The 24210-nt window shown below is 42.1% G+C and overlaps 3 protein-coding genes and 1 long non-coding RNA gene across 8 annotated transcripts; 1 reads left to right on the top strand and 3 right to left on the bottom strand.

The window, feature by feature from the left end:
• Positions 1-1503: 1503 nt before the first annotated feature.
• LOC143903636 (uncharacterized) lies at positions 1504-3681 on the bottom strand. The gene is made up of 3 exons (XR_013258761.1): positions 3124-3681; positions 2704-2890; positions 1504-2520 (listed from the first exon to the last, which is right to left on the bottom strand). It is a non-coding gene; the product is annotated as an uncharacterized LOC143903636 (long non-coding RNA).
• Positions 3682-6191: 2510 nt separating this feature from the next.
• On the bottom strand, positions 6192-9719 carry Set8 (SET domain containing 8). Of its 2 annotated transcripts, none has more exons than XM_077417412.1 (6): positions 9362-9719; positions 8153-8355; positions 7887-8019; positions 7443-7798; positions 7167-7357; positions 6192-7023 (listed from the first exon to the last, which is right to left on the bottom strand). In XM_077417412.1, the coding sequence occupies exons 1-6, from the start codon at positions 9423-9425 to the stop codon at positions 6813-6815; spliced, it is 1158 nt and encodes a 385-aa protein (XP_077273538.1). In that variant the 5' UTR covers positions 9426-9719; the 3' UTR covers positions 6192-6812. The 2 variants fall into 2 exon arrangements, with proteins under 2 accessions (XP_077273538.1, XP_077273537.1); XM_077417411.1 differs by lacking the exon at positions 9362-9719 and adding an exon at positions 8831-9078.
• Positions 9720-11082: 1363 nt separating this feature from the next.
• Positions 11083-21519, top strand: Sno (Protein strawberry notch). 4 transcript variants are annotated; one of them, XM_077417449.1, is made up of 16 exons: positions 11083-11268; positions 12867-12957; positions 13087-13194; positions 13296-13523; positions 13777-13911; positions 13996-14133; positions 14208-14575; positions 14750-15002; positions 15091-15416; positions 15508-16153; positions 16280-16724; positions 16888-17271; positions 17344-17910; positions 17993-18306; positions 18406-18533; positions 18592-21519. In XM_077417449.1, exons 1-15 carry the CDS (start codon positions 11266-11268, stop codon positions 18510-18512), a joined length of 4113 nt encoding a protein of 1370 aa, XP_077273575.1. In that variant the 5' UTR covers positions 11083-11265; the 3' UTR covers positions 18513-18533; positions 18592-21519. The 4 variants fall into 4 exon arrangements, with proteins under 4 accessions (XP_077273575.1, XP_077273579.1, XP_077273576.1 ...); XM_077417453.1 differs by lacking the exon at positions 11083-11268 and adding an exon at positions 11898-12301 and having other exon boundaries at positions 13338-13523; XM_077417450.1 differs by lacking the exon at positions 11083-11268 and adding an exon at positions 11898-12301 and having other exon boundaries at positions 13332-13523.
• On the bottom strand, positions 21411-23518 carry Gos28 (golgi SNAP receptor complex member Gos28). Its single transcript, XM_077417458.1, has 5 exons — positions 23332-23518; positions 22845-23020; positions 22578-22759; positions 22419-22487; positions 21411-22279 (listed from the first exon to the last, which is right to left on the bottom strand). Exons 1-5 carry the CDS (start codon positions 23363-23365, stop codon positions 22042-22044), a joined length of 699 nt encoding a protein of 232 aa, XP_077273584.1. The 5' UTR covers positions 23366-23518; the 3' UTR covers positions 21411-22041.
• Between the last annotated feature and the right edge of the window lie 692 nt (positions 23519-24210).

Raw genomic sequence — 24210 nt, 5'->3', positions numbered from 1 at the left:
AGTCAAATTAAATTGCAAAGAGCGCCTATATTTTCATCGAATGTAATATAATAAATTATACTTGAAAAAGAAGGAAATCTGTGTATTTTATTCGATATATTGCTGCTGTTGACCTTGTTGATGAACGATAATTGCAGATTAGAGTAGCGAAACTGAAATTGCAAGAGACCACAGTGTTGGTGGTGTACGATAACACAAACCCAAGTTTAAGATGAGATTTTCGCGAATTGTAGAGTGGGTGGTAGCATTAATAACCGCGCTTGGTTAATAAATTATGTATTATATTTTGATCTCGAATATAATTGTACATACATGCGATTCGTATTTTATTTTCGTGGAAGTAATTAATGTTTCAAGTTTACAAGAGCAAACAATACGAATCGAGGGAACGAGAGGAATCGAACAGCAAGAGCTCGTATATAAAATGTTATATTATATGATATATTATTGATATATATTCGGGAGATCTTTCACTCAAATTTTGTATTAAGAATCACTATTATGGCGAGTATTAGGTGTTTACCTATGAGGAAGTTGCCGTTATATCTATATCTATATATATGTATATATGTATATTGCCACCTGTAGAACGCATTTCACGATCGCTCTATCAACATACGCTCTTCAAAAGATTTTGAAACTTTTTCAAGACTATCGTGTTCTAGGAACTTAGAAAGTGTGTAAAGAATGTCGGTATTTTCCGCACGATCGCTAAACAATCTCCAATACAATTGAGATTATATACGCAAAAGTTTTAGGAAATATACAATAAATGAACAAATTACCCCTCTCTAAAAGATTAAAAGAAATTATATCGACGTATTTGCATATTTTTAATTAAATATTACTTATCTAAAGTTACGTATCTAATCATATATAAATTATTCTAAATTAACGGTAAAACGTGTAGAATTTGGATGAAAATTATACTTTGTCGATGTCAGCAGTTTCTTGCGTGTAATACGTTAGCGATCGTGCAAAAGCACCATAACGCATTTTTCTCTGTTCCATTAAATTTCTACATTTAGAATTCTATAATAGGTGGTTGATTTATGAGTCCTTCTACAACGGTGGAGTACATCCGAGAGTTTCCCGGGTCCAAAATTATGCAATAATTATACGTTGATTAAAGAAGATCCGCGCTGTTAAAGCTTTCTCGACCATCGTAGTCGCGTTGCAACACGAATGCTAACGAAAACGTTACTCACAGAAATAAGGAATAGTAATTTCAGAGAAATGCACGCGTGCGTATCTTTACGCATTTTGCTTCGTTTAATTCAAAAGGAATACTGAAAGCGGGTACTCAAAATGTGGAAACGGAACAAATGAATTACGTTCAAAATTTATTATGTGTGTGTGTATATATATATATATATATATATATATATATACTTAATTTTAAGTAATAATTTTTTTCAATAGATTCATAAAATATTTTAAATTACGCGAGGTAAATTGTGGGAAAAGGCGAGTTGGTAGTCACTAATGCTATTAGACAGTGGATCCACGCTATGGAGATCCGGGTTCAATCCCAGGCAGGTATCACAAATCCTGCGGGGGTTTTTCTCGGGGACCTGGGGCGGGGATTTGGTGGAAGGCAAGACATCGCAAAGTCTGTCGTATGAAATATCACGACAAATTTGAAAAAAGGCTGGCCGATCTGTAATAAATCGAAGGAGCGCTTATCCCGGCATGTGGCGCCACAGATTGCGTGCGGACGCCGCGATAACTACGGGAGGACGAAATTTTATCCTGCCAAGACATTTCACAACGATATAAAAGAATTTTAAAATAAACATATTTGTTCTTATGAGATTTCTAAAAATAAAATTCATCCGACCCCCGATCATTACACAAATTTTTATATAGCACTTTTGATTAAAAAAAAAAAGATTAGAAAGCCTCATCCAAATACATTTTCTTGTTCACGTATACATTTTTTATTACGTGTATGATTATATGTTTGATCTAAATATCTAACAATAAGTATACGCTTAATAAATGAAACATCCCCTAGTCAGCTAATCAGTCACGTGTTTTACCGTTAGAGTTCTTCCGAAGTTGGTAAACCATCCTCTATATATAATTCACTTAAATTTATTTTATTGTCTTGGCCAACCTTTTGCGGAGCATTTAAACTCGACTATACGTTACGATCTGACTTTAGCGTCGCTCGAGCGTGCTCGGACATCTCGGTGCTTTCTCGATTGCCGCACGAGCTTCGCTCGTATTCGCTCGTACAATGGCGAACAAAAATGTAATTCCGCGAGCACTCGTTCCAAATTTTTCCCGGCTGATTTACACCGCCATCGCGTTGGAGCCGAATGACATCGCGATTCCCACCCGAATATAGTCCTTAAATAAGTTATAACGTGAATTAAAATCAAAGAAACACACAAAGATAAAAATATTTTTTTCAATTATATTTTTATCTTTGATTTTAATTCGCGTTGAAATGAAAAAAATCACTCACCGGCCGATGCGCAACAGCGGAGTTATAAGTTGTGACCCTGCGTTGATCTGCAACAGAAATATTTTTACATCAAAGCCGTGCAGTGCCCAAGATACGCGATACTTGTATCGTACGAGTAATAAATTAACGCGTCGAGTATAATGTAAGGGCGACGCACGTCGCGCTTGAGAAAGTGACAGAATCCGCCACAGGACAGCAAAATAATAAACGAATAACGCGCAAGTGCTCACCCCACGGTTGCTCCGCCGTCACCCGATGCCTCCCAGACCTCCTCCTCTTCTCCGTGGTCCTACTCCGGTGTCGCGTCTCTGTCGGCGCACTCACTCGAGTCACTCACGACTCACGACGCGGCGACGTTCGCGAGCGAAAATCCAGCTGACAACTACAGTACTTGCTGCACCGATACCAGCATCTCCACTGCAAAAAAACAATAATTATAAAACACTGAACTCTCTCATAGAACTGTCGAAAATAATTGTTAGAACCCCGGAAAACGGAAAGAATCGCGGTGTCATTAGCGCGACACTTCTCGCGAAACGTCGCGCTGCGCTGGGCGCGGATAAAAATTGTTCGAAACTTGTTAATTGATGGGATCGCATTCGCGAGCGCACGTACTCGCGTCGAACAAATATGAAGCGTTGCGTACTTACTTACAGGAGAGGCGAGGCACGGTACTCCGATGCCTCGATGGCTCCGATGTGTGCCTCGATTTAAAATGGTCTCGCGCGCGAACGCCGGCCTCGATCGCGGGTCGATATTCCCGGGATTCCACCGTCGTGCTCGTTACCACGTCACACACGTCACACACATCACACACACATCACACACATCACGCTCGTTCGCGACCGAATACGATTACGTCGATTACGATCGAAGCTGATCGAAGGATTCACGCCGCGTCGCGACGTCGGCGTCGCAACCGTACCGCGCGATGTCTCGATGGGAACTGATCCCCACCCCTTACATTCCTTCGCGCGACGCGCAGCCGGGCGCGCGCCGAACTCTCTCATCGATCGATACCGTGCTACCGCCCGCACCGCGCGCCACCCGTCATGCCCGCCGTGTTGCGTGCGTACCGTCGCGGCGTCGCACCCGTGTGAAGTTAGCCACCCAACTTAAAAAAAAATTTATTTTTTTGAGCTCATTTGATTGCTCATCGTTTGCACATGTATGCACATTTTGAATTTTCGTTTGCACACTTCTAGTAAAAAAGTTATTAACAAAACAATTTTTGGGGGGGCCAACTTCACATTAGCCCCTCAACTATGGAGCAACTTAGATCCAAATAGTCTTAATCGATAGATTTTCGTTTGCACACCCTTGGTTAAAAAGTTATTGACAATTAAAGTTTCGAAAACGGTCAATGTCAGTAGATAAATTCGAAACACGGATACTGTGTTTAAAATGGCATTAATCGATAGATTTTCGTTTGCACATTCACAAACAGGTCGATTTTTCGTTTGCACACCCTCAAGTTTTCGTGTATACATATAATCAGTACAAAATTACCTTTTTCAAAAAAAGGTAAAAAAAAAGATAGTAGCTTTATTTCTTCCTAACAAAATAATTTACAAAATTGCGTTACCTAACTCAACCCAAGTGATATGTATAGTAGCTTTATTTCTCCCTAACAAAATAATTCACAAAATTGCGTTACCTAATTCAACCTAAGTGATACGTATTTCAAAAAAAGATGTGAAATCTTTAAATTGCGCCAATAGCTAAGAGAATATACATACTTTGAAAAATAATTGTTGTGCAACTACTTTTAAAAAATAAAACAAAATTGTGTTACCCAACTCAACCCAAGTGGTATGTGGTATGTATCTTTGTATTCCTGAGAGTCTTTCTATCAACCCAAGTCGTAGTAGTTTTAATTCTCCTTGATAAAATTATAATATTGCAAAGAATTATTTTAATCACAAAGAATTAAAGAGGTAACATTATAAAATAAAAATATTTAATTAAAATAAAATAAATAAATTTTTCTTGTAAAAAACTTGGCGCTGCTTTTTTAAGATTTAGAATCTTGCTGATCTTGCACAAGACTTTCGTATGGTAACCGATCCATCTGAGTAGTTCGGACACGAACCATAGCATGGATACGAACCCATGTATCGTTACCCGAGTCCTCTCTGATCGTTACCGAGCGTAACGCCGTAGTTGACGTCGTGCAACCGTGCGACTGATTTGAACCTTACGCATTGTTATTTGTTATAGAGATGATTAGTTTTTGCTTCTAATCAATCAATAAATCGTTAAAATTCGATGAAATTATCAGGTTATAATAAATAGTATATTTCAACTTTACATATACTATAAGTATCTTTTGCTGATTTTATTTATTTTTCATACCATTAAATTATTTATTTTAATTTTTAATTATTACTATTGTATTGTGCATAATTTGTATTTTGTGGACATAGCACGGAATAAAATCAATTAACTGATGTATAGACGAATGCCATTACATTCAAAGTGCGAGCATATCGTATCTTGTTGCCAAATTGGATGTGTATTTACAGAGTAAATAAGTATCAACTGTCTATAGAGATAACATTAGGTACAATGAAAATTCCATCTATCTAGAGATAACGTTACATAGAAGAGGAAGATAGAGAAAAGAGATACATATATTCGGGAGATATTTCACTCAAATCATATAATGTATCATATAACTTCTCCCTTTCTAAAAAAAAGAATTATGAATGGAGCTAACATTTGACATTCCACCGTTTCAGTATTTTCGTAACGTTACATTGTCCATTGAGTTTTGTAAATTACGTTTGACAAATGTCTCTTCAATTACACGCGTGGATCATTAGATGCGTAATGGCATAAAAAATATAGACGTTTAGATTTTCTTTTGATAATTGTTTATAATATAGCGTTACAATTTCATTCCTGGCAACAAAATCGTTCGCAATTATTTTATTTAGTTCACGAACAAAGATATTATATTAGATTGCAACACATTGTTTTCAGGAAAATTATCACACAAAAAAACAAGTTTGTAATAAGCGATAAATCTCAGAGAAAATAGATGTAAAAACATAACAAATTTTGCAACTTTAAATAAACCGTATATATTTCGTATACAATATGCGGAGCTACAAGAATTCTTGCGTGCGATAAGAGGCGGCATAAAAAATGTTTATTAAAAACTGCTTCTTCTCTGTATATATTATATGTAAGCCTATTTTTTTAGAATTACTCTTTAAAGTCGAAGGCTCAAAAAAAGGAATGGGGAAGATCGGGCTTAATAGATTAGGCTTAATTATTCTTAACGAAAATTGAACGTTAATTGTAAATTACAAATTAGAGCGGTAGTAACAAACTAGCGGCAATGTAAAAGTACGTGAGCAATAAAATATTAAATAATGATGCATATTCGTGTGTACTATAAATAGCTTACAACGCGAAATGAGGATGAGAATATAATAATTGTCTGTTTTTTTCTTAACGTAATTATTTCAAGGAAGATGAACATATATATAAACACTCAAAGAATAGGTTCGCATTTTCGCAAGTGTCATTTGTATAGGCTATGTACAATTGTCTCTCGAGAAATCAAGTTCTCGCATCTAAATATGTGGCAGTGAATCACTCAAAGCTATTGTGCATCGCAAACAAATACTTGAACAAAAAGATCTCTTTCGTCGATAGTCGCGCTATATGATTACATACATGTATATATATACTTTTTCGAAAGAGTAGGAGAGGGATACACCATTTTCGTAGCTACGTATCACACACAATCGCTTCAACTAGGAACTCTTTGTCCAGTATGTAGAAAATCCAAGCTCGATCGCTGTCAATAGATACCAGACGAAAGCTGTTACGATTTGTCACGATTACGCAATTCAAATACCGAGTGCAAAGGGTCTAATTCGATTGATAATACTGCATATGTTAAAGTTAAACGTTTAACATTAAGACAGAAATATACTTTCTCTCCTTTAAAAAAATCATTTTTTAATAAATTACATCAAACTTGTGATTAAGAAAGCTAAATGTTATAACATACAAATCATATTTACTCTTCCAATACATACAAAAACAAGTAATGTCGTGATTAACAATTCAATATTAGTGATCTTTTACTAGCCGAACGAATCAATTTCGTGGAGTAACGTAGGAAAATAATTGGAATTCACTAGCATAGAAGCTTGCACAGTCGCGTGTCCGGACGCTAAAGATTCCGCGTCTCGCTGTGAAAATAATTTATACACAATTCGCGCTATACATAGTTCCTTCATGGGAGGAACGTAAATGAAATGAATCTTTTGTACAACGTAACGCGATGTCATTATAAATAGTGAAATTGGAAGTGTGTGTGCTATAACGCCAGCCATGGATGATGACGAATGGATTCGCGACTTCGGTCTCCGTAATCGTACGTGACCTCTACGCCGATCGGTATATCCTCCTTCGCTGTAAGTACCAGATGCGGTATTGAATCGACCTCAACGATCCGCGCGATTAAATTACCGGTTCTCGAATGATTCACCAATCTGCCAAGTTTGTCAGACTCCCCGGTCGCATCAACGCTGAAAATCATATGCGTCATCAGCATGTGCATTACAGATTTTTCTGTTCTATCTGTCCCAATCTAAATCATTATAGGCTAGATAGGCCGCGTAGATAGAGAATGATTATTTTGTCGAGATCACGAGATCCAAACTCTTCTTACCAATACTGCTGATTACGATGTTGAAAGTAATACATGTAGCATCCGGTATTTTGATCTTGTGCATATATCTCCTCGCGCTCCTTCGCCTCCCCCTGGTTGATCAGCTCGCCAATATATTCTACTACAAACTCGCCTTTAGCAAATTCTCGTGTCGTTACGACACCTCGACCTTTCCCTGGAAAGTTTCTGACCTGCAATAGAAAATAAATTGCCATAATTTGACTTGCTTGAAATGTAAACTAAAATCTCTGCTAGACCGTGCGCATGGATTTTTACCTCTAAACCATCCTCCACCTGGCAAAGCACTTTACGTTCTAGATCACGTTGTTTCTCTTCTAATACAGCCTTCTTGCTCTTTCTTACGCTACGACGTACTGGAAAGTAGTCGGTAATCGAATGGTTCGTTTCGATGCCCTGCGGCTTCGACAAACGATGACCGAGAGACCGATTGGAGGTTCCTCTTTTACGGCCACGTGGAGCTGCTGGCTTTTTTACTTGTAACGGGCTCAGTAATGAAATCACAGATCGCTTGTCCTTGGTAGTAATTGTAGCACCCTCGTCTATATCTTCCGATGGCATCTTTATTCTATGTGGCGTAGAAGGCGTATAAATTGGAACAGCTACTGGTGTTTCTAAATAAATCACAGTCTCTTTAAATATCATAAATTCGATTAAAAATAGAAAAGCTGATTATGTGTAAACAGAATTGCAATTACATACCGTCAGTTTTGAATTGTTCTACGTAAGGAGTAATCTCTTCCTTCACTTGAACACGAGTTGAAACAGTTTGCGCATTATCGAAAAAATATTTGGCAAGCGGACTTTTCTTTTTCGTAACTTCGGCATTTGGATCCTGCGGCAAATGAAATGAAACACAATGCTGCAGTACGTGCGTTTACACATATATATATTTCTTACTTATTCATGTAAATATTAATAAAGAAACTGACAAAGACATACTATAAATTTTAACACAAGATACTTACTTGACTATGAGAGTAAATTATGAATATAGGAGATTTGCATGTTTCTAGTACGGATTCCGTTTCGATCGCGTCGAATTTATTTGTTGCTTGTTCGGTGGCATCCAGCTTGCTCTCGCTTTTCACCAGTGGACTTGCATCGTTACTTTGTACAATTGAAGGTAAAGTCTTTGTTACATTTTTTCCTACGCCGTTCTTCCGTTTTCCTGTGTTAATTATTAACAACATTTAAACCTTTGAGCTTGATAAAACAATGTTAAAATAATTATAATTAATTAAATATATTACAATTAATAATATGTATATTAAATTATATAAAAAATTTAAAACACAAAAATATATACTTAATGAGAAATAAATTTTGTGCAGTTATCATAAATAATACTGCCGAAGCTCTAAATAAAATTCATAAACAATTCTAAAGAACTCATTGCCTAAGGTTGTTTGGACGTTAGAATAAGTATACTTTCTCTAAAGGCAAAACAAGAATGATGATCTGACAAGTGAAAATGTACAGAGCGGCTACAAAGCTATATAATTCAAGAGTCGCAAGATATAAAAAAAGAAATTAAAAGAAACGTCAGGAGAATCTTCAAGAACCGCGGTCGAAGCTAATCGAAACGATCGCTCCATCAGGCGGAGAGAATCGCCGCAGTAAAACTAACATCCCAATTATCGTACTTCGTGCTCCATGTTGGTTTAGACAGTTTAAGTTCTTAGTTCTAACCCGATGCTTTAGCTCCAGTCCCGCGTGCCGCGGCGAAACGAAAATCGTCATTGTCGAGACGAACGTGTCCCGGTCGTCGCCTCGCGCGATATTAACGAACTGCAAAACCCGACGGCATCGAGACAGGCGATAAATGTCGCGCGCCGAGACACAGGATCGAGGGGGAGCGGGCGGAGGGGAAGATCGCCAGCGGCCCAGAGCGGCGCGGCGCAGAGAGAGAGAGAGAGAGAGAGAGAGAGAGAGAGAGAGAGAGAGAGAGAGAGAGAGAGAGAGAGAGAGAGAGAGAGAGAGAGAGAGAGAGAGAGAGAGAGAGAGAGAGAGAAAAGCCGAACCGTCTCGCTGCGATCAAGATGGAGCGAGGGAGGAAGCGAGACCCAGGGAAAACATAAAACATAACCTGCTGCCGCGGCCGACGCGCTCGAATGCTCGATTCCTCGAAATGAGAGCGTCGTCGCGCGACGCGTCCTGGCGTGAGGCGTCCTTACCTCTCGCGGCGTCGACGGCGCGGTTTCCCACACGGTGGGACGACGCGCGGGTCGCTCGGTACATGACGAAGCGAAGCGCGTGACAGCGGCGGAATCACTGGAGCAGCGATCGGCCCAAATCGGCCGTGCCGCGACGACGGGCCACGGGCCGCGTCCGTTGCGACGCGAAGCGACGTGACGCGCTTCGCGCGTCTTCGCCCGTCTCGTCGGCGTCGCGTCCTTTCGCGAGCGACGGGCCGCCGCGCGCACGAGACACCCGCGAACGCGGTTCACGATCTCCCACGGGCGCGAATCCGCCGAGCCGAGCGATACCGCAAGCAACAAGCAACGGCCGAGCGAACGACTTGCCGCCATGTTGCGCGATACGTTCCGCACGTCGCGGCGGTTTCCGATGTCCAATGGGAAGGCGCGCTTCGTGGGAATCACGCCTAGGGACGAAAATGTCCCTAGGAAACGTGGCCTCTTATTGGACGTCGGACGTGGCGACCGGGCGCAAAACGAATTTCAATAATATGGAGTTCGTTTACGTTGAAGCATTCGTGACGTCGAGTCTACGATCAATAACGAGGAATTGTTTCATGACTGCGACGCGTAAATAGCTGAACACCTGAAACAGATGTTTGGAAAAAACGTCAGAATTTATGCGTCGCGTAGAAACGGAAACGTTTCCTCAATATCTTTCACGAACGTATATAAAGTTATTTCTATTTTTTATTATTACATTTCGGAGTTATTACGGAGTTATTTTTTTTTAGATGTATGAATAATCAAATAGACATGCGAATATAAGTTGCTCTATATGCAAGGATTCTAATCTAATTATGTTCGTTTTATTTATTAATAGTTTAAATACAGCTAGATTAATACACGGCAATAAATAATGCATCATCATATACCGTGTGTGTTATCGCAACTGATTGATACGCAAAGGGGCGGAAGCGGAAGAGTGGCGGCGGACGCACCGAGGGAATGAAATTACCGCTCGGCGGCGGCTAGTTCGCGTGCGCGCCACGACGCGGCGCTACCAAACGCGGCGCGGCAGCGCGGCGATCGATCGCCGCGCGCGCTCGCGAGACTTTAACTATTTTTTAGACAGATTTATCGGCGATCGCGTCGCGGGGAGCGATGCACGCGCGGATCGCACCGGTCGCCGACGCGGCCGGGAACGTCGCGTGACGCGCGGCGACGCGGAATTCGCGATTCGCGCGGCGACGATCGACGTCCGCGTGCCGAATCCGCCCGGTGCGGCTTCTTTTCTTTTTAGCGCGAATACTTTAAATCGACTAACGATCAGCGCCGCACGCAGCGGCGACGTTGCCAAGCGTACGCCCACCACCCCGTCGTCGCCGTGCCCCCGCGAGGACGTCCGTGAACACAAAGATATATGACGCGCGACATCGTGGTCGAAAATCGCGCGAGTCAAATAATAACAGAGAACTGACGTTATCGACTCCTTTCGAGCGTTTCGATACAAATCCGAACGTTTGGCCTATAACGCGGCCACTGATTACACAATTTAACGTTATCCCGATGTCTCTTGAATATTTATACATCCCTGCGATGCGAGAATATTATACATCTTTGTATAATTATTGTTCCGCAGTTATCATTCGCGAATGTTGGATCGACGTTTCTCGCTCTGACTGCTGTATCTTCCAAGAGGGCGCGACTGCGCACGAAACCTGCAAGCTTGCGTGAATCTGAATCTTCATACGGCCGGCGACCGGCGACCTTTGATAAGTGCCCCGTCGATGGTGATACAGCAGCTTCGTTAACAGGTTAGCGTTAAAAACACCGCCAACGAAGTCCAAGTTTGTTGACCGTCCAACCTTCGATGAGCGGCTTCACGTAGCGTTTCGCTGACGCGAGACGTCGGTCTCAGATCTTGGAATCGTCCGTTTGAAATGGTACGTGCTTCAAGCAACAAAACTAATAAATATTTGATTCTTTTTTTATTTTCTTCTTTTAAATCGCGACAACCGGCTTTCGCGATTGCGCCAAATCAATTCGTAAGCCTCGTTACCGCGAATATCGGAGTCGAATCGCTCGAGCTCGAAAATTCATCGCGAATCTCCGCCAGCGCTCGCGAGCGATCCTAATTTAAAAATCGGGGGAGTCGCGAGAGCGTTCGATAACGGAAACGCCGAGGGACATTGGATTTCCCGTGACGCTTCCGCAACTCGCGACTCTTCTTCGCGCGCATTTTCACCCGCCGCGCCGGCGGCGCGAGGCGCGAGGGAAGAAAACGAATCTCGCGCTCCCTCCGTCCCGCCCTGCCGCGCAGCGATCGGTCGTGAAAACGCGACGATGATTTTTCGGCTCTCGCGCGCCCTAACGAGTCTGCCCTATTCGTCGCCCGCGACGATCCGGCAACAGCGCGGCGTCCACCCGCCGGCGCCGGTGGCGCCGCCCGGCGACGGCAACGCGCAGCTCAGCCGGGCGCGGGTGTTTTTGTACCGGTGCGCTGGGGTGCGCGTAGCTTCGCACCGTTCGCGGCAGCGTGGGATGGGGGGGATGGGTGCCGGGCGACGGGGGACGGAGGACGGAGCCCAAGATGGCGGCAGCCGTGCAGCCGAGCAAACGCGCTCTCGAGCTGTGAACCGCGCGCGCGTTGCTTCCCGACGACGACAAGCGCGTGAGATGGACCGGTTCGGCCGTGGATCGCCAACGTTCGTCGCATCGTCCTCGTAGCTCGCGCACGACGCCGCGTAATTGTCGGTTATTATGCCCGCTTGACGCAGCACGCGCTCTTTCTTGAACCGGGTCGAAAGAAAAGAAGGAAAAAAAAAGATACGTCGTTCGCTCGTCTCGGGGCCCGCGAACACCCTGTCGAAGGCACCAGAGAGATACCTTGCCCCCCGAAGCGCCGTCGCTGTCATCGTCGTCCACGTCCTAGCACCGCCACGCGTCGCGACGAGATAGCGCGCTCGGTTTGTCATGGTAGGTTTTTTTTTTTTTTTTTTTTTTTTAATCGCCAATTCCGAGATAAAGATTGAAAGGAAGAACGAAGGGGGAAACGGAAGTGTATCTCTAAGTTCAGGGCACGCGCTTCCTGCCAGGGCTAGCGCGTAAATTAGCTGTACCCGTTTCCCTCGTCTACGTAGAAAAACGGCTATAACCTAAAGACTCGTGAGCATGACGCCCCTCGTTTTTTTGTTCTCTCAGGCTGAACAGCGGGGACTCGCGTTCTAGTCCGTCGCCACGCGATCTCAGAATCGTAAATGCTCACTCGTTTATGAAGAATATTTTTGAATTTTATTATCTATTGTACAATGCGTGTTCCCAATTAAGATTGGAATTTGCAGCAGAGAGCCAATGAGATTTGTAATAATTTACGATTTTGGTATTTACTTGGCGGTTTACATTTCGGCAAATTGAATGCTGTAGTTTTATCACGAACAAGCATTTGTATAGATAGATTATGTATTCCTTTTTTGCTTTTAATTTAGATTTTTACTTTTGCAATTCGAGTTGAATCTGTTGATTGCGACGTGTATTTTTGCAGGCAACAAAAAAGTATGATGACGGAGTGAGCGACGATACCAGTGGGAGTGACTTTGACGATGAAGAGGATCCTGATAAAATTGAAGTACCTGGTAAGTTATAAACTTGTACTTTGCATACGTAGATTTTATTCAATCAGATATTCTATGAGTCGTCACTTTGTACAAGATAGATTATTTCTACGTAAAATTTTTAACCTAATATAAAAAACTATTTGCTAGGTGGCGGTAAAGATCTGGCGACTGCCGCTGGAATTGGAAGTATCAAAGATGAGAAGCCTGTAGACTTGCCAGAGAATTCTTTGGAAAAAACACAAGGAGCGTTAAACGGTAGGTCACATAATATTTAAAGCAATGCGAGTACTTTTTTTATTAGCACACACATCTTCTCGGTTGATCAAAAATCTATTTTTTGCGACAATTATTTTTAGAATTAAATCAAAAATTTGGTAATAAAATTCCTGGAGGTTTAGTGACAAAAGCAGCAGCGCCAGGTTACGAGATGGTGCATGTAGGAGGCTCTCAAGGTACTCCACCAAATTTCGCTGGCACAGGTCAATTGAATCAACTGAATCAGTTAGCGACTGGTGGATATCCTGGTTTTCCACCAGGATTAGCTCTTGCAGCGGGATTTAATCCTGCTGCTTTTCTTCAGTCACGTATGTATCTTCTTTCTTGTTCTAATAAATTTTACATAGAAACTTTGCTTCTCGCGATTTAGCATTTTAAATGTTTCCTTTTTTTTACAAAGATGTATGTATGAATGTTATCTATGCACATACATCACTGATCACTGAATTATAAATAAAATTATATCTTAAATTTATAATAATTTTTAATTTAATTTTGAGACGCAATTGCTATATAATTATGTATACATATATTACAATAATATTGAATTAATTGTTTCAGACATGACTGCCATGGACATGAATGCTATGATGGGTAGTTTTATGGGTATGCCTGGAATGAACATGGGAGTTAATCCTTTCGTTCAGTTACTTAATCAAACTGGATATGGACAGCCCAATTGGTCAGGGCTTTCAGGTATTTGCGATACCTTAAAGATTCTCTGATTTCTGAAAGAACATCTTACGAGGCAAACACGTACTATTTATAATTTTATTATAGGGAAGGCAGTGTCGCAGATGTGGATGAATGCAGATGACCCGACAAAATTGATGCAACCAAATATTCCAGAAGAGGAGGAAGTAGACGACGAAGATATGGGTGTCGCCGAGACTTACGCCGATTACATGCCAACAAAACGTACGATCGATGTGCATTATCTTTATTCACTTATGCGTGGCTCGCTTTGAATTAAAGTTTGCGATAATTAACAGTCAAACTCGGACGAAAGCATCCGGATCCGGTTGTGGAAACAGCTTCTTTGTCAAGCGTCGAGCCAACAGATGTTTGGTACAAGGTCTCCATACCGGAGGAAACGATACGATCCGGTGCGCTCTCTGCGCTTCAACTCGAGTCCATCACGTACGCTTCTCAACAGCACGAGCATCTCTTACCCGACGGTACACGCGCCGGATTTCTGATCGGCGATGGCGCGGGCGTTGGTAAAGGCAGGTCTATAGCCGGTATTATATTCGAGAATTACTTGAAAGGTCGAAAACGTGCCATCTGGGTGTCGGTGTCGAACGATCTTAAATACGACGCCGAGCGCGACTTGAAGGACATAGGTGCATCGAAAATAGACGTACGTAATTTATCTGCGCTAGATTGTGTTGAATATATGTATACTGATGTTGTTGAAACTCGCTTTTTTTTTTGTTTGTTTTTGTTTTTTTGCAATGAATATTAATTTTAATTATTTGAAATGATTATTAAAGATAAGTCGATCGTAAATTACAATGAAAAAATTGGCTTGCAGGTACATCCTTTGAATAAATTTAAATACGCAAAAATCTCGTCAGCTGTGAACGGTAATGTGAAGAAAGGTGTTATCTTTAGCACGTATTCTGCATTAATCGGTGAATCGTCGCAGAGTGGCGGGAAATATAAGAGCCGATTGAAACAGCTGTTGCAATGGTGCGGCGATGATTTCGACGGTCTGATAATTTTCGATGAGTGTCACCGGGCGAAGAATCTGTGTCCTACCGGAAGTTCAAAACCTACTAAGACAGGTTGGAGTAGAATTTCATGCGCAAAAACTTTTTTCAAGTGTCTGGGTAGCTTCAAGTTATTTTACCGATGACATAAAACTTGTTGCAGGATTAACAGTTTTGGAACTGCAGAATAAGCTTCCGAAGGCTAGAGTCGTATATGCCAGCGCAACCGGCGCCTCTGAACCTCGCAATATGGCCTACATGGTACGATTAGGTATGTGGGGTGAGGGCACGCCTTTCCCGGAGTTCAATGGCTTCATCACTGCCGTGGAGAAGCGCGGAGTCGGCGCGATGGAGATCGTAGCGATGGATATGAAGCTGCGCGGCATGTATATAGCTCGGCAATTGAGTTTTCACGGTGTTGCCTTTAAGATCGAGGAAGTACCTCTTTCCAAGGATTTCACGAAAGTTTATGATCACTCTGTGCGATTGGTGAGTCGTGCAAAGATAAATATAAAAAAAAAAAGCATTTTGTTCACATTTGGTCGTTCCCATATAATCACACAATTTTATTTCTATCTAGTGGGTGGAAGCGATGCAGAGGTTCCAGGAAGCGGCAGAGTTAATAGATGCTGAGAATCGTATGAAAAAAACAATGTGGGGCCAGTTCTGGTCGGCGCATCAACGCTTCTTCAAATATCTCTGTATCGCCGCGAAAGTGAAACATGCGGTGTCTGTGGCTCGCGAGGCGGTCAAATGTGGTAAATGTGTGGTGATTGGTCTACAGTCTACCGGCGAGGCACGTACTTTGGAGCAGTTGGAACGTGACGACGGCGAACTTAGCGACTTTGTTTCTACTGCAAAGGGAGTTCTGCAAACGCTAGTGGAAAAACATTTTCCGGCGCCAGATCGTAATCGCATTCAGCGTCTCCTTGGTTTAGAACCACCAAAATTCAAGTTAGACGATGATGACTTAGACGGTGCTGGCGGTTCTGCGGGAGGCAGCAAGAGGAAGCCGGTTCGGCAAGCAGCGCAGCGTGCGACGAAGAAAGTGCGCTCTTGGTCATCAGAAGAGGAAATATCAGACGAGGACAGAAATGGCGCTCACAGTTCTGGCTCCGAGTACAAATTAAGTGGCACCGAAAGTGAAGACGATCATCATACGGACGAAGAGAGCAACGCCAGTTCTGATTTCAATCCGTTCTTTAGCGACAGCGATTCTGACGTTGGTAAATATTAATCTTATAAATTTTTATTCTGTAACTTGATCTCCATTTTTAATTAGAAAGAACTATATTTCGCTTACTCTCAGAACTATATTTACTATATACTGTGTCTTTGTTTACTATGTCTAGATCCCTGGGATAGGCGAAAGAAAAAGGGCAAGAAGCAGAAAAAGCCCGCGAAGAAACGTTTGAGCACGCAGGATAAAATTCAGTCAATGCTAGTGCATAAACAATCCAACAACAAAAATAAACGCAACGGCGACACGGCGATCAGTGGGCCTATGAGCGCCATGGGCGGAGGTGTGCCTCACAATCAGGCACCGCCTAGAGACTCTATTGAAAGGGCTTGTAGCATGAAGGAAGAATTATTATCGGAAATCGAGATTCTTGGCGAACGATTGCCGCCAAATACGCTAGACCAATTGATAGACGAACTCGGCGGGCCAGAAAATGTCGCGGAGATGACAGGTAGAAAGGGTCGCGTTGTGCAAAGGGAAGATGGTGGAATAGAGTACGAGTCCAGGTCAGAGGTGGACGTTCCTTTAGAAACTCTTAACTTAACGGAAAAGCAGAGGTATGTATCAAGTACAAATTCTTATATAATGATTTTTACGTTTACACACTAATTTTTAATGACAGATTTATTAGGATGATACTTTCTATAATGATAATTTATATTGATCCTTCGAATTAGATGTCGGTTGAATTCTATTGAATATTATCCTTGTATGCATCAGGTTTATGGACGGAGAGAAGACCGTAGCGATAATCTCTGAAGCGGCCAGTAGTGGTATATCGTTACAAAGTGACAGGCGAGCTAGAAATCAAATGCGACGTGTGCATATCACGCTCGAGTTGCCATGGAGCGCGGACAGAGCGATACAGCAGTTCGGACGAACGCATCGATCAAATCAGGTCAACGCCCCGGAGTACATATTTCTCATATCGGACCTGGCCGGGGAAAGGCGATTCGCCTCGACCGTCGCGAAGCGTCTGGAAAGTCTGGGTGCGTTAACGCACGGCGATCGTCGCGCGACAGAGACTCGAGATCTCTCGCAGTTTAATATCGACAACAAATACGGTCGGTCAGCTTTGGAAGCGACGATGAAGACTATAATGGGGTTCGTATCGATTAAAAGTACACAGAAATCATCCATGTGGAATATGGTTGTTTAATTCGATTTGATTTTCAGGTACGAGTCGCCTTTGGTACCACCCCCTCAGGATTATCACGGTGATTTCTTCAAGGATGTGGCGGACGCGCTAGTAGGCGTCGGTTTGATTTGCAACAGCGATAACACGCCTGGTGTGTTTACCCTCGACAAAGATTACAACAATATGTCAAAGTTCCTGAATCGTATCCTCGGAATGCCAGTCGATCTGCAAAATCGTCTGTTCAAATATTTCACCGACACGCTCAACGCCATTGTGACTCAGGCCAAGAAGACCGGTCGCTTTGACATGGGAATTCTTGATCTAGGCACATCGGGCGAGAACGTTCGTAGGGTGCGACTCTACCGTTTTCTGCGGAAGCACGCAACTGGCAAAGCACCAACGGAACTGCACGTAGTTCACGTCGAGCGCGGTATGAGTTGGTCCGAAGTTTCAGACAAATTCTCAGAGCTGACTGGATCCAAGGAGGGTTTCTATCTGAGTCATCAGATCCGTAATGGCAAACAGACGGCCATTCTCGCGGTCGCGGTAGACAGCGGCAAGAAAAAGTCCGAAAGCAAGAAGGATCAGCTTTATATGGTGTACAGGTACAGTCGTTTAAAATCCCATTGTGTATCAATAAACATAATAATTCTTGAACGTTGGAAGCTAATGATCGCGTTTTGTCAGGCCCAATACGGGTCTACAACTACGACAAGAGACTCTAGGCGAATTAGAGAAGAAATACAAGAAGGTGAGCGCAGACGAGGCGGAGCCGCACTGGACACAACAGTACGAGGCCTCCGTAAACACGTGTTCGCACGCGTATTGGAGTGGCAACTGTAAAAACGCCACCATCGGTATAGACTGCGAAGTGGGACTAAGAAGACGTTCCTATAATGTATTAGCCGGTTCAGTTCTAAGCGTTTGGAGCCGCGTGGAAAACGTGCTCGCCGCACGATCCGGGCATAACTCTAAGATGCAAGTTATACGGCTGCGTACGGGTAAGTCTAGCTTGAGGATTATGCTTACTATCCAATGTTTTACATCAATGTTCCGACAAGATTTGAAAACATTTTAACAATTTTCCATTCTCGTGACAGATGAGGGGTTGAAGATTGTCGGGACGCTTATCCCGAAATCTTGCATGGAGTCATTGCGTCAAGCGCTCTCCTCTGACGCGGAGAAGACGGAGGAGCAGACGTTTTAAGCGCTGAGTCTCGTGTCGAGGGTAAGATTATCCTCCCCGATAATCTCCGCGAGTTACTAAAATTACTTTACCATTGTAGATATAAATAGGACCAAGAGAGGCTCTCGACGTGACGTAACATGCCGCGACTGTAGGAAGACCCCTTTTTTTCCTAAACCTTTCGTCCATATGCGAAAAGAGGAATTAATTAACGAGCGCAGTCGTGATAGCGCGTATATTACTTGCCTGAAACCGTTGAGACGCGCTACCAAGTAGATTGAATCTGTTGATCAGCGAACACGAGTAAACGCTTCCGATTAACAATCGACAAGGCTAAGACAACTTGCTGCTTATTTCTTTGTCATGTCTATACAATTGTTCGCGAGAAATTTTAGCATTCACCCGCCGCATACCAATGTAGATTTCTAAGTAGATCTTTTTGTCATATTATATATATATACATCCCTGTCACGCTGATTATAATTAGAAGTTTATTTTTTATCTCGTCGCCATTAATCATATTTTCGCCCAGAGATTCTAGCAGACGGATGTAGCGTGTGGTACGTAGTTGAGTATACAGACTCTATTTGTCTCGAATGTGTCGCGAGCGAGCGTAATCGCATAGAGAAACGACAGAGCACGTATTTTCCTCGAGGAAACGCGGAGTATAATTGATTAATAGTCCATACGACTTAGAAACACTTTCAGTTTTAAGCTAGCTCGTAGCGCTAACGTCCGAAGAGCATCGACTATTCACCGTGATAGTGCCAGTAAATCCATTTAAACGTGATAATTGCCGAAGGGACAGATTAATTGAGAATAGCAAGACGATCGGTGCAATCGATCCTCTTCGGAAAGTAATAGAGGTATACGCGACAGCTTTGATTTTTGTTTAATCGATCGACAATTAAAGAGATGCTAACAGACACCACACACACATGGACACACGCATATACACTACTGCTACTGTTACTACTATACCATTATTACTATAAATTACTACAGCTATATATTAATACTAGTGCTCTACCGTTACAAAACTATCATTAATATTATCTAGATCTGGAGAGACGAGGTAATCACATGGGTATCGCGGATGTGCTTTTTCCGATTCTGATTAGAACTTGTGAGACGTGATTTACTGTGCAAGTGCCAAGTTATATTTTCCTTTTTATTTTATTTTTTTTATTTTGCGACACGATATAAATCGGTTAAAATATACATTTTCGTTAAATGTATCTATGTTTCGTTCTACATGTTTGAATGTATTGTAAGAAAAGTCATGTTCCCGACAGGGTCAACTACCGCTAATCTTTATACGGTGTATCATAAATATCATCGATTAACCTGTTGGCGAAATATTTATGTATGAAAGTAAAATAAGAAAGTATTTGTGATATTCTCAAGTTATAATTTTATAATACATAAAATCTTTTATTTTTCTCTCGGACAAACGAGTCATAATTTTTTATTTTGTTCACCTGTATTCTTTCGCGCGATTTTACGAAATTGAGACGGAACATCAGGGATACGTCCCGTGTCTGATACCTTCCTATATACCTCAACGAGATATTTTCCGAAATTGTCCGAGACACGACGCCTCGTCTCCCGACGATCTCCACCTATAACTAATTAGCCTTAAAACAAAAAAAATGGAAAAAAGAATTTAGATTGAAGAAAATAGTATCTACAGCCGATATATTTATATTCAGATGCATAGATTAGCAACCAGTGCGGCCTGCATGTATATTGGATGTAGATTGTCTGTCCGTTTGTACGTTTGAACGAAGATTCGAGAAACGAGTGGTGATATGGGCCTCGCGATTCATCATCTCTAATGGTATAATAAATCTTCAAAGATGCAGACTTAGAGCGTAGAGTACCTACTGTCTGAACAGTTAAATAGAACCAAGCCGTGATTAGAATCCTCATTTTAGTGATTTAATTCTTAAGAGCGTGCGCGCGATGCGTCTCTGTATGACGAGGGAATGAGAGAGAGAAAAAGAGATTCGTCATCCACCTGTTTCCACAGTTATCTTCGTCGGAAATAATCGTTCCGCGGTAGAAACATCGCGCGTTCTTCTGGATAACAACTACATATTACATTTATAAAGAATACCATCGAAGAAAAGAGACATTCGATTGATAGAAATATCCGTATAACGAATAATCGGTACTATTTCGATCGGCGAAAGAACGGAGGAAAATGCGACATTTAGCGTTGGAGCGAGACTCGTCGTAGATTTAATTCCTTTAGGTATTATCAATTATTCGTAAAAACGTGATATATTAATTATTGCTGCGTTACTTTAGCGAAATACGGGAAGCGGAAGCAGACGCGATTCGAAGGTATTGAACCGCGTCTCAATTCAGAGCTCGGTGTCTCGCGATCCGCGCGATAGGCGGCAATTGGATTCAGGCACAGGATTTTAATACGGGAGGTCGTAACGTAATTTATAAGAGCTCTGACGAAGCTAAACTAAGTGTAAATATATATATCGAGGCTGTAAGAAAGGCGGAAAAACTTTAGGATGTACGGGGCGCGTTTTGTATTCGATATTTTTTTACAATTACGTCTCGCTTGAGTTCCTATCTTCTAGACGCGACTTATAAATGTGGTATCTAGTACACGTGGAAACAGGCGTCGCGCTTTCTAATAGTGAAATGATTTTATTCCTTTTTCGTAACGTGCTGTGTTTTCGCGGATGACTCACGGGTGAGAGCGAGTGCGCCGCGTGTATATATGCATGTATAAATGTCTTTGTGTATGTAAAACCAATTCTTATACCCGAAACGACGACGACACTCACCATTTTTCGCGTCCGAGAGCTCTTTTTAAAGATCCCATTCTGTGTTTTATCGAGCCAAATTGATCAACGCTGAATTCCCTTTTCGCATAACAAAGAAAAAACTGCTAAATCAGCATACATCCTTTTATTTTTATTGTTATCACCAAATGTGTTATGTGACGCAGAATGCAAAACAATTGGTTTATACAAATATGAAATATAAATGATTTTACCGCAAAGTCTCTGATGATTGTCCATCAAAACCTACTTATAAAGAAAAAAAACTAATCGTCACAAGAAAACATATAAATAAACCGCGATATATCTATATATAATCTTCTTCGTGTTCTGCTTCTAAAATAATTCGGGAAACCAAGCAAATCCACATAATAGGCGCAATTACAAACAAAGATGAAACACTATCATATTTTTTAACATCTATTATAAGTTAACGTTTTGAACGTGGATGAAAGTTCCGCTTACATTGTTTATCTCCACGTCTTGTATCTCGGTATAAAAAAAACTATACAGACCAACTTCTCTTCGCGCACCTCGAATGCAAGTAAAAGGTACACTTGCTCGATCATTCACGCGACGCACATGTACAATATCTCGCATACCCTATTATTCTACGTTTCCTACGTGTTTATTAGATCTCCATAGTACCTCTTAAACGTATGTATATGTTTTTACTGAAACGTATTGCAAAAATTCACGGTGAAGTTAATCGCTACCTGGAGATGGAAGTATCTTGGTATTCTTTAATGAAAGGCGTACAGAAGCATTAAAAACGTACAGACACCGATGACGAGACCGAGTATAACAGAATCTCTTCTCTTACGCAGATTTATCCTCTGTAGCAGACTGTTCACCGCTGGAAATCGATTGGATATATCGTTGAATCGGGTTCGTATACGTTTGAACGCTTGTCTCTGAGTCATCAGGTGATCCCGCGTCTCCATCGCTATGCTTATTTGGTCATTGATCAGTCGGTCGGAACTAGAAAGAAGAAAAGATATATGTGATAATATACAGCAAAAAATATAAATATCTAAAGAACTTTTTAATACAATATTTTTAAGATAACTTTAATAATGTATTTCAATTTTATTACATTAACAAGATGAAACTAGCTTACTTGTGAATATGTTGGTTTTCCTTGAGGTACATCTCGCGCCGATTCAATCCACTCGCACTTTTATAATTGCTACATAAACCAGATATAAGAATAATTTAGGCTTTTATCGATATAAAATATAAATGTACATCGAGCAAAGACGGACATAATTGTACGTACTCTATTTCCTTGCGGACGCTGCCTAGAAGGTCCTCGCGGTCTTTCCTAGCCGTGAAGTTATTTCTAATCTTGTTGAACTCCAGCTTGTAGTCCTTCAGTATTTCCTTGTGGCGCTGCATCGTGTGCAACATAGCTGCTCCGTTGGGCTGCAACTCGCTCATCCTCTCGTTTATGGAGAACAACTGCGTCGACCGTCAGTTCAAATCAGTGTACATCCGTTTGACGTGCTCGCGCACGTACGGGAGGAGAAAGACGAAGAGGATCTACCTTGGAGAGCAGCGTCTCGATCTCCGACGCCATGTTCTCGAACACCTGTTCCTCGTCCAGGAGAGGTACCTCCTCCGTGCTGACATATCTCGCACCTGTGTTTATGCCGAGCTTGCTGAACGCCACTAGCTTCGCGTCGATCTCGTTCTCCAGATGCCTCGCCTGCTTCCTCAGATCTGCAACATCAACCCGCGTGACTCAGCTGCAATTTCTATGCAGAAGGCGTGAAGAATAAGTCATCCTAGCAGGAAGCGTGCTCCATTTTTATGTTCATAACGCGGAGTGTCATCGCAAATGATGCAACGCGCGGAGGCGATGAACGGCATAGATAACGTCATTATCTAGGATGACGTGCAGAACACGGTCCCGCATTTTCGGGACACTCATCTGACAATGTAAACAAAGATCGCGCGGGGCCCTTTTTCTTCCCTTAAACGTCCAACGGTAGGAAAGTTTCGTCGCGTCCTCGGCAGAACGTGAGTCTTACCTTCCCAGTCGGCCGTGTTCAGCGAGCTAGCCATTTAGCGCGAATCGCAAACGCACGCGTTCGTGGATTGACACGTAAAACGTCACATAACACCCTTCCTCCTGTGCCGAACGTGGGGAAAACGCAACGAGACCGCAGCAGAGTGCAGTGCAGCTTGCTGCAGATTGAGAAAAAGCGCGTAGCGACCTCACACCTCACGATTTGCTGCACTCTGCGCTTGCACTCGCGCACTAATTTCATTAGGCCCAGTCTACAATGGCCGTGTTCAGCAGAGCCGCTCAGGGTGCCATTACATGGAGCGCGGAAACGCGGAAACGCGGAAGCGCGGAACAGAATAGTAACTAGATTCCGCGTTTCCGCGAGTTGAGTCCCGCACGTTTGAACGGAAAAGCGGAATCCGCTATTATCGTGTATGTATGTATGTATGGCTGCGTTTCGATATTCACTGCCAGTACTTAACGCAGCCTATGTATGTACCCTGGCTTGCATATAAGATATACTTCATAATAACCATCAACATGATGTTTGGATCTATAATATTATACTGCCACTTTTATTAAATAATAAAGTAATCGAAGAGTATGTGTAAAAGCTTTTTTTTTCAATGTGATTAAACAGCTCCGAAATTTGATTGAGTATACTGTATCCGCGTTGACAACGGATTTTGACGCGTTCGTTCCGCGAGTTTGTTTCTCCTTATATTACATGGAGCACAATTTGCGCGGAAAAGCGGAACAGTATAGTGACAAATAGACATTTGTATTCATTTCTTAAAATTGTGTTCACTTAATTCATTGCAATTTTTATTAATATGCTTATCTTTTCAGCTTATCTATTGAATACAAGCATTTTAATCAATAAATACCGTTAAAAATTAAT

Source organism: Temnothorax americanus, unplaced genomic scaffold (assembly GCF_048541705.1).
Source record: "Temnothorax americanus isolate GAGA-0224 unplaced genomic scaffold, ASM4854170v1 Scaffold49, whole genome shotgun sequence".
NCBI lineage: Eukaryota > Metazoa > Arthropoda > Insecta > Hymenoptera > Formicidae > Temnothorax > Temnothorax americanus.
Note: the sequence above shows the minus strand (reverse complement) of the source record. Positions and strands in the feature narration are given on the sequence as shown.

Excerpts from the sequence above, each read along its gene's own strand:
- Set8 (XM_077417411.1), bottom strand. The coding sequence starts at position 8,927 with ATGACGATTTTCGTTTCGCCGCGGCACGCGGGACTGGAGCTAAAGCAT. Across the intron at positions 8,356-8,830 it reads AAACCAACATGGAGCACGAA|GAAAACGGAAGAACGGCGTA; the intron begins GTACGATAATTG and ends TAATTAACACAG. Across the intron at positions 7,024-7,166 it reads CATCGTAATCAGCAGTATTG|CGTTGATGCGACCGGGGAGT; the intron begins GTAAGAAGAGTT and ends TATGATTTTCAG.
- Sno (XM_077417449.1), top strand. Across the intron at positions 13,524-13,776 it reads TGCTGCTTTTCTTCAGTCAC|ACATGACTGCCATGGACATG; the intron begins GTATGTATCTTC and ends TAATTGTTTCAG. Across the intron at positions 17,911-17,992 it reads CAGCTTTATATGGTGTACAG|GCCCAATACGGGTCTACAAC; the intron begins GTACAGTCGTTT and ends GCGTTTTGTCAG.
- Gos28 (XM_077417458.1), bottom strand. The coding sequence starts at position 23,365 with ATGGCTAGCTCGCTGAACACGGCCGACTGGGAAG. Across the intron at positions 22,760-22,844 it reads TCGAGACGCTGCTCTCCAAG|TTGTTCTCCATAAACGAGAG; the intron begins GTAGATCCTCTT and ends CGGTCGACGCAG. Across the intron at positions 22,280-22,418 it reads GAAAACCAACATATTCACAA|TTCCGACCGACTGATCAATG; the intron begins GTAAGCTAGTTT and ends TCTTCTTTCTAG.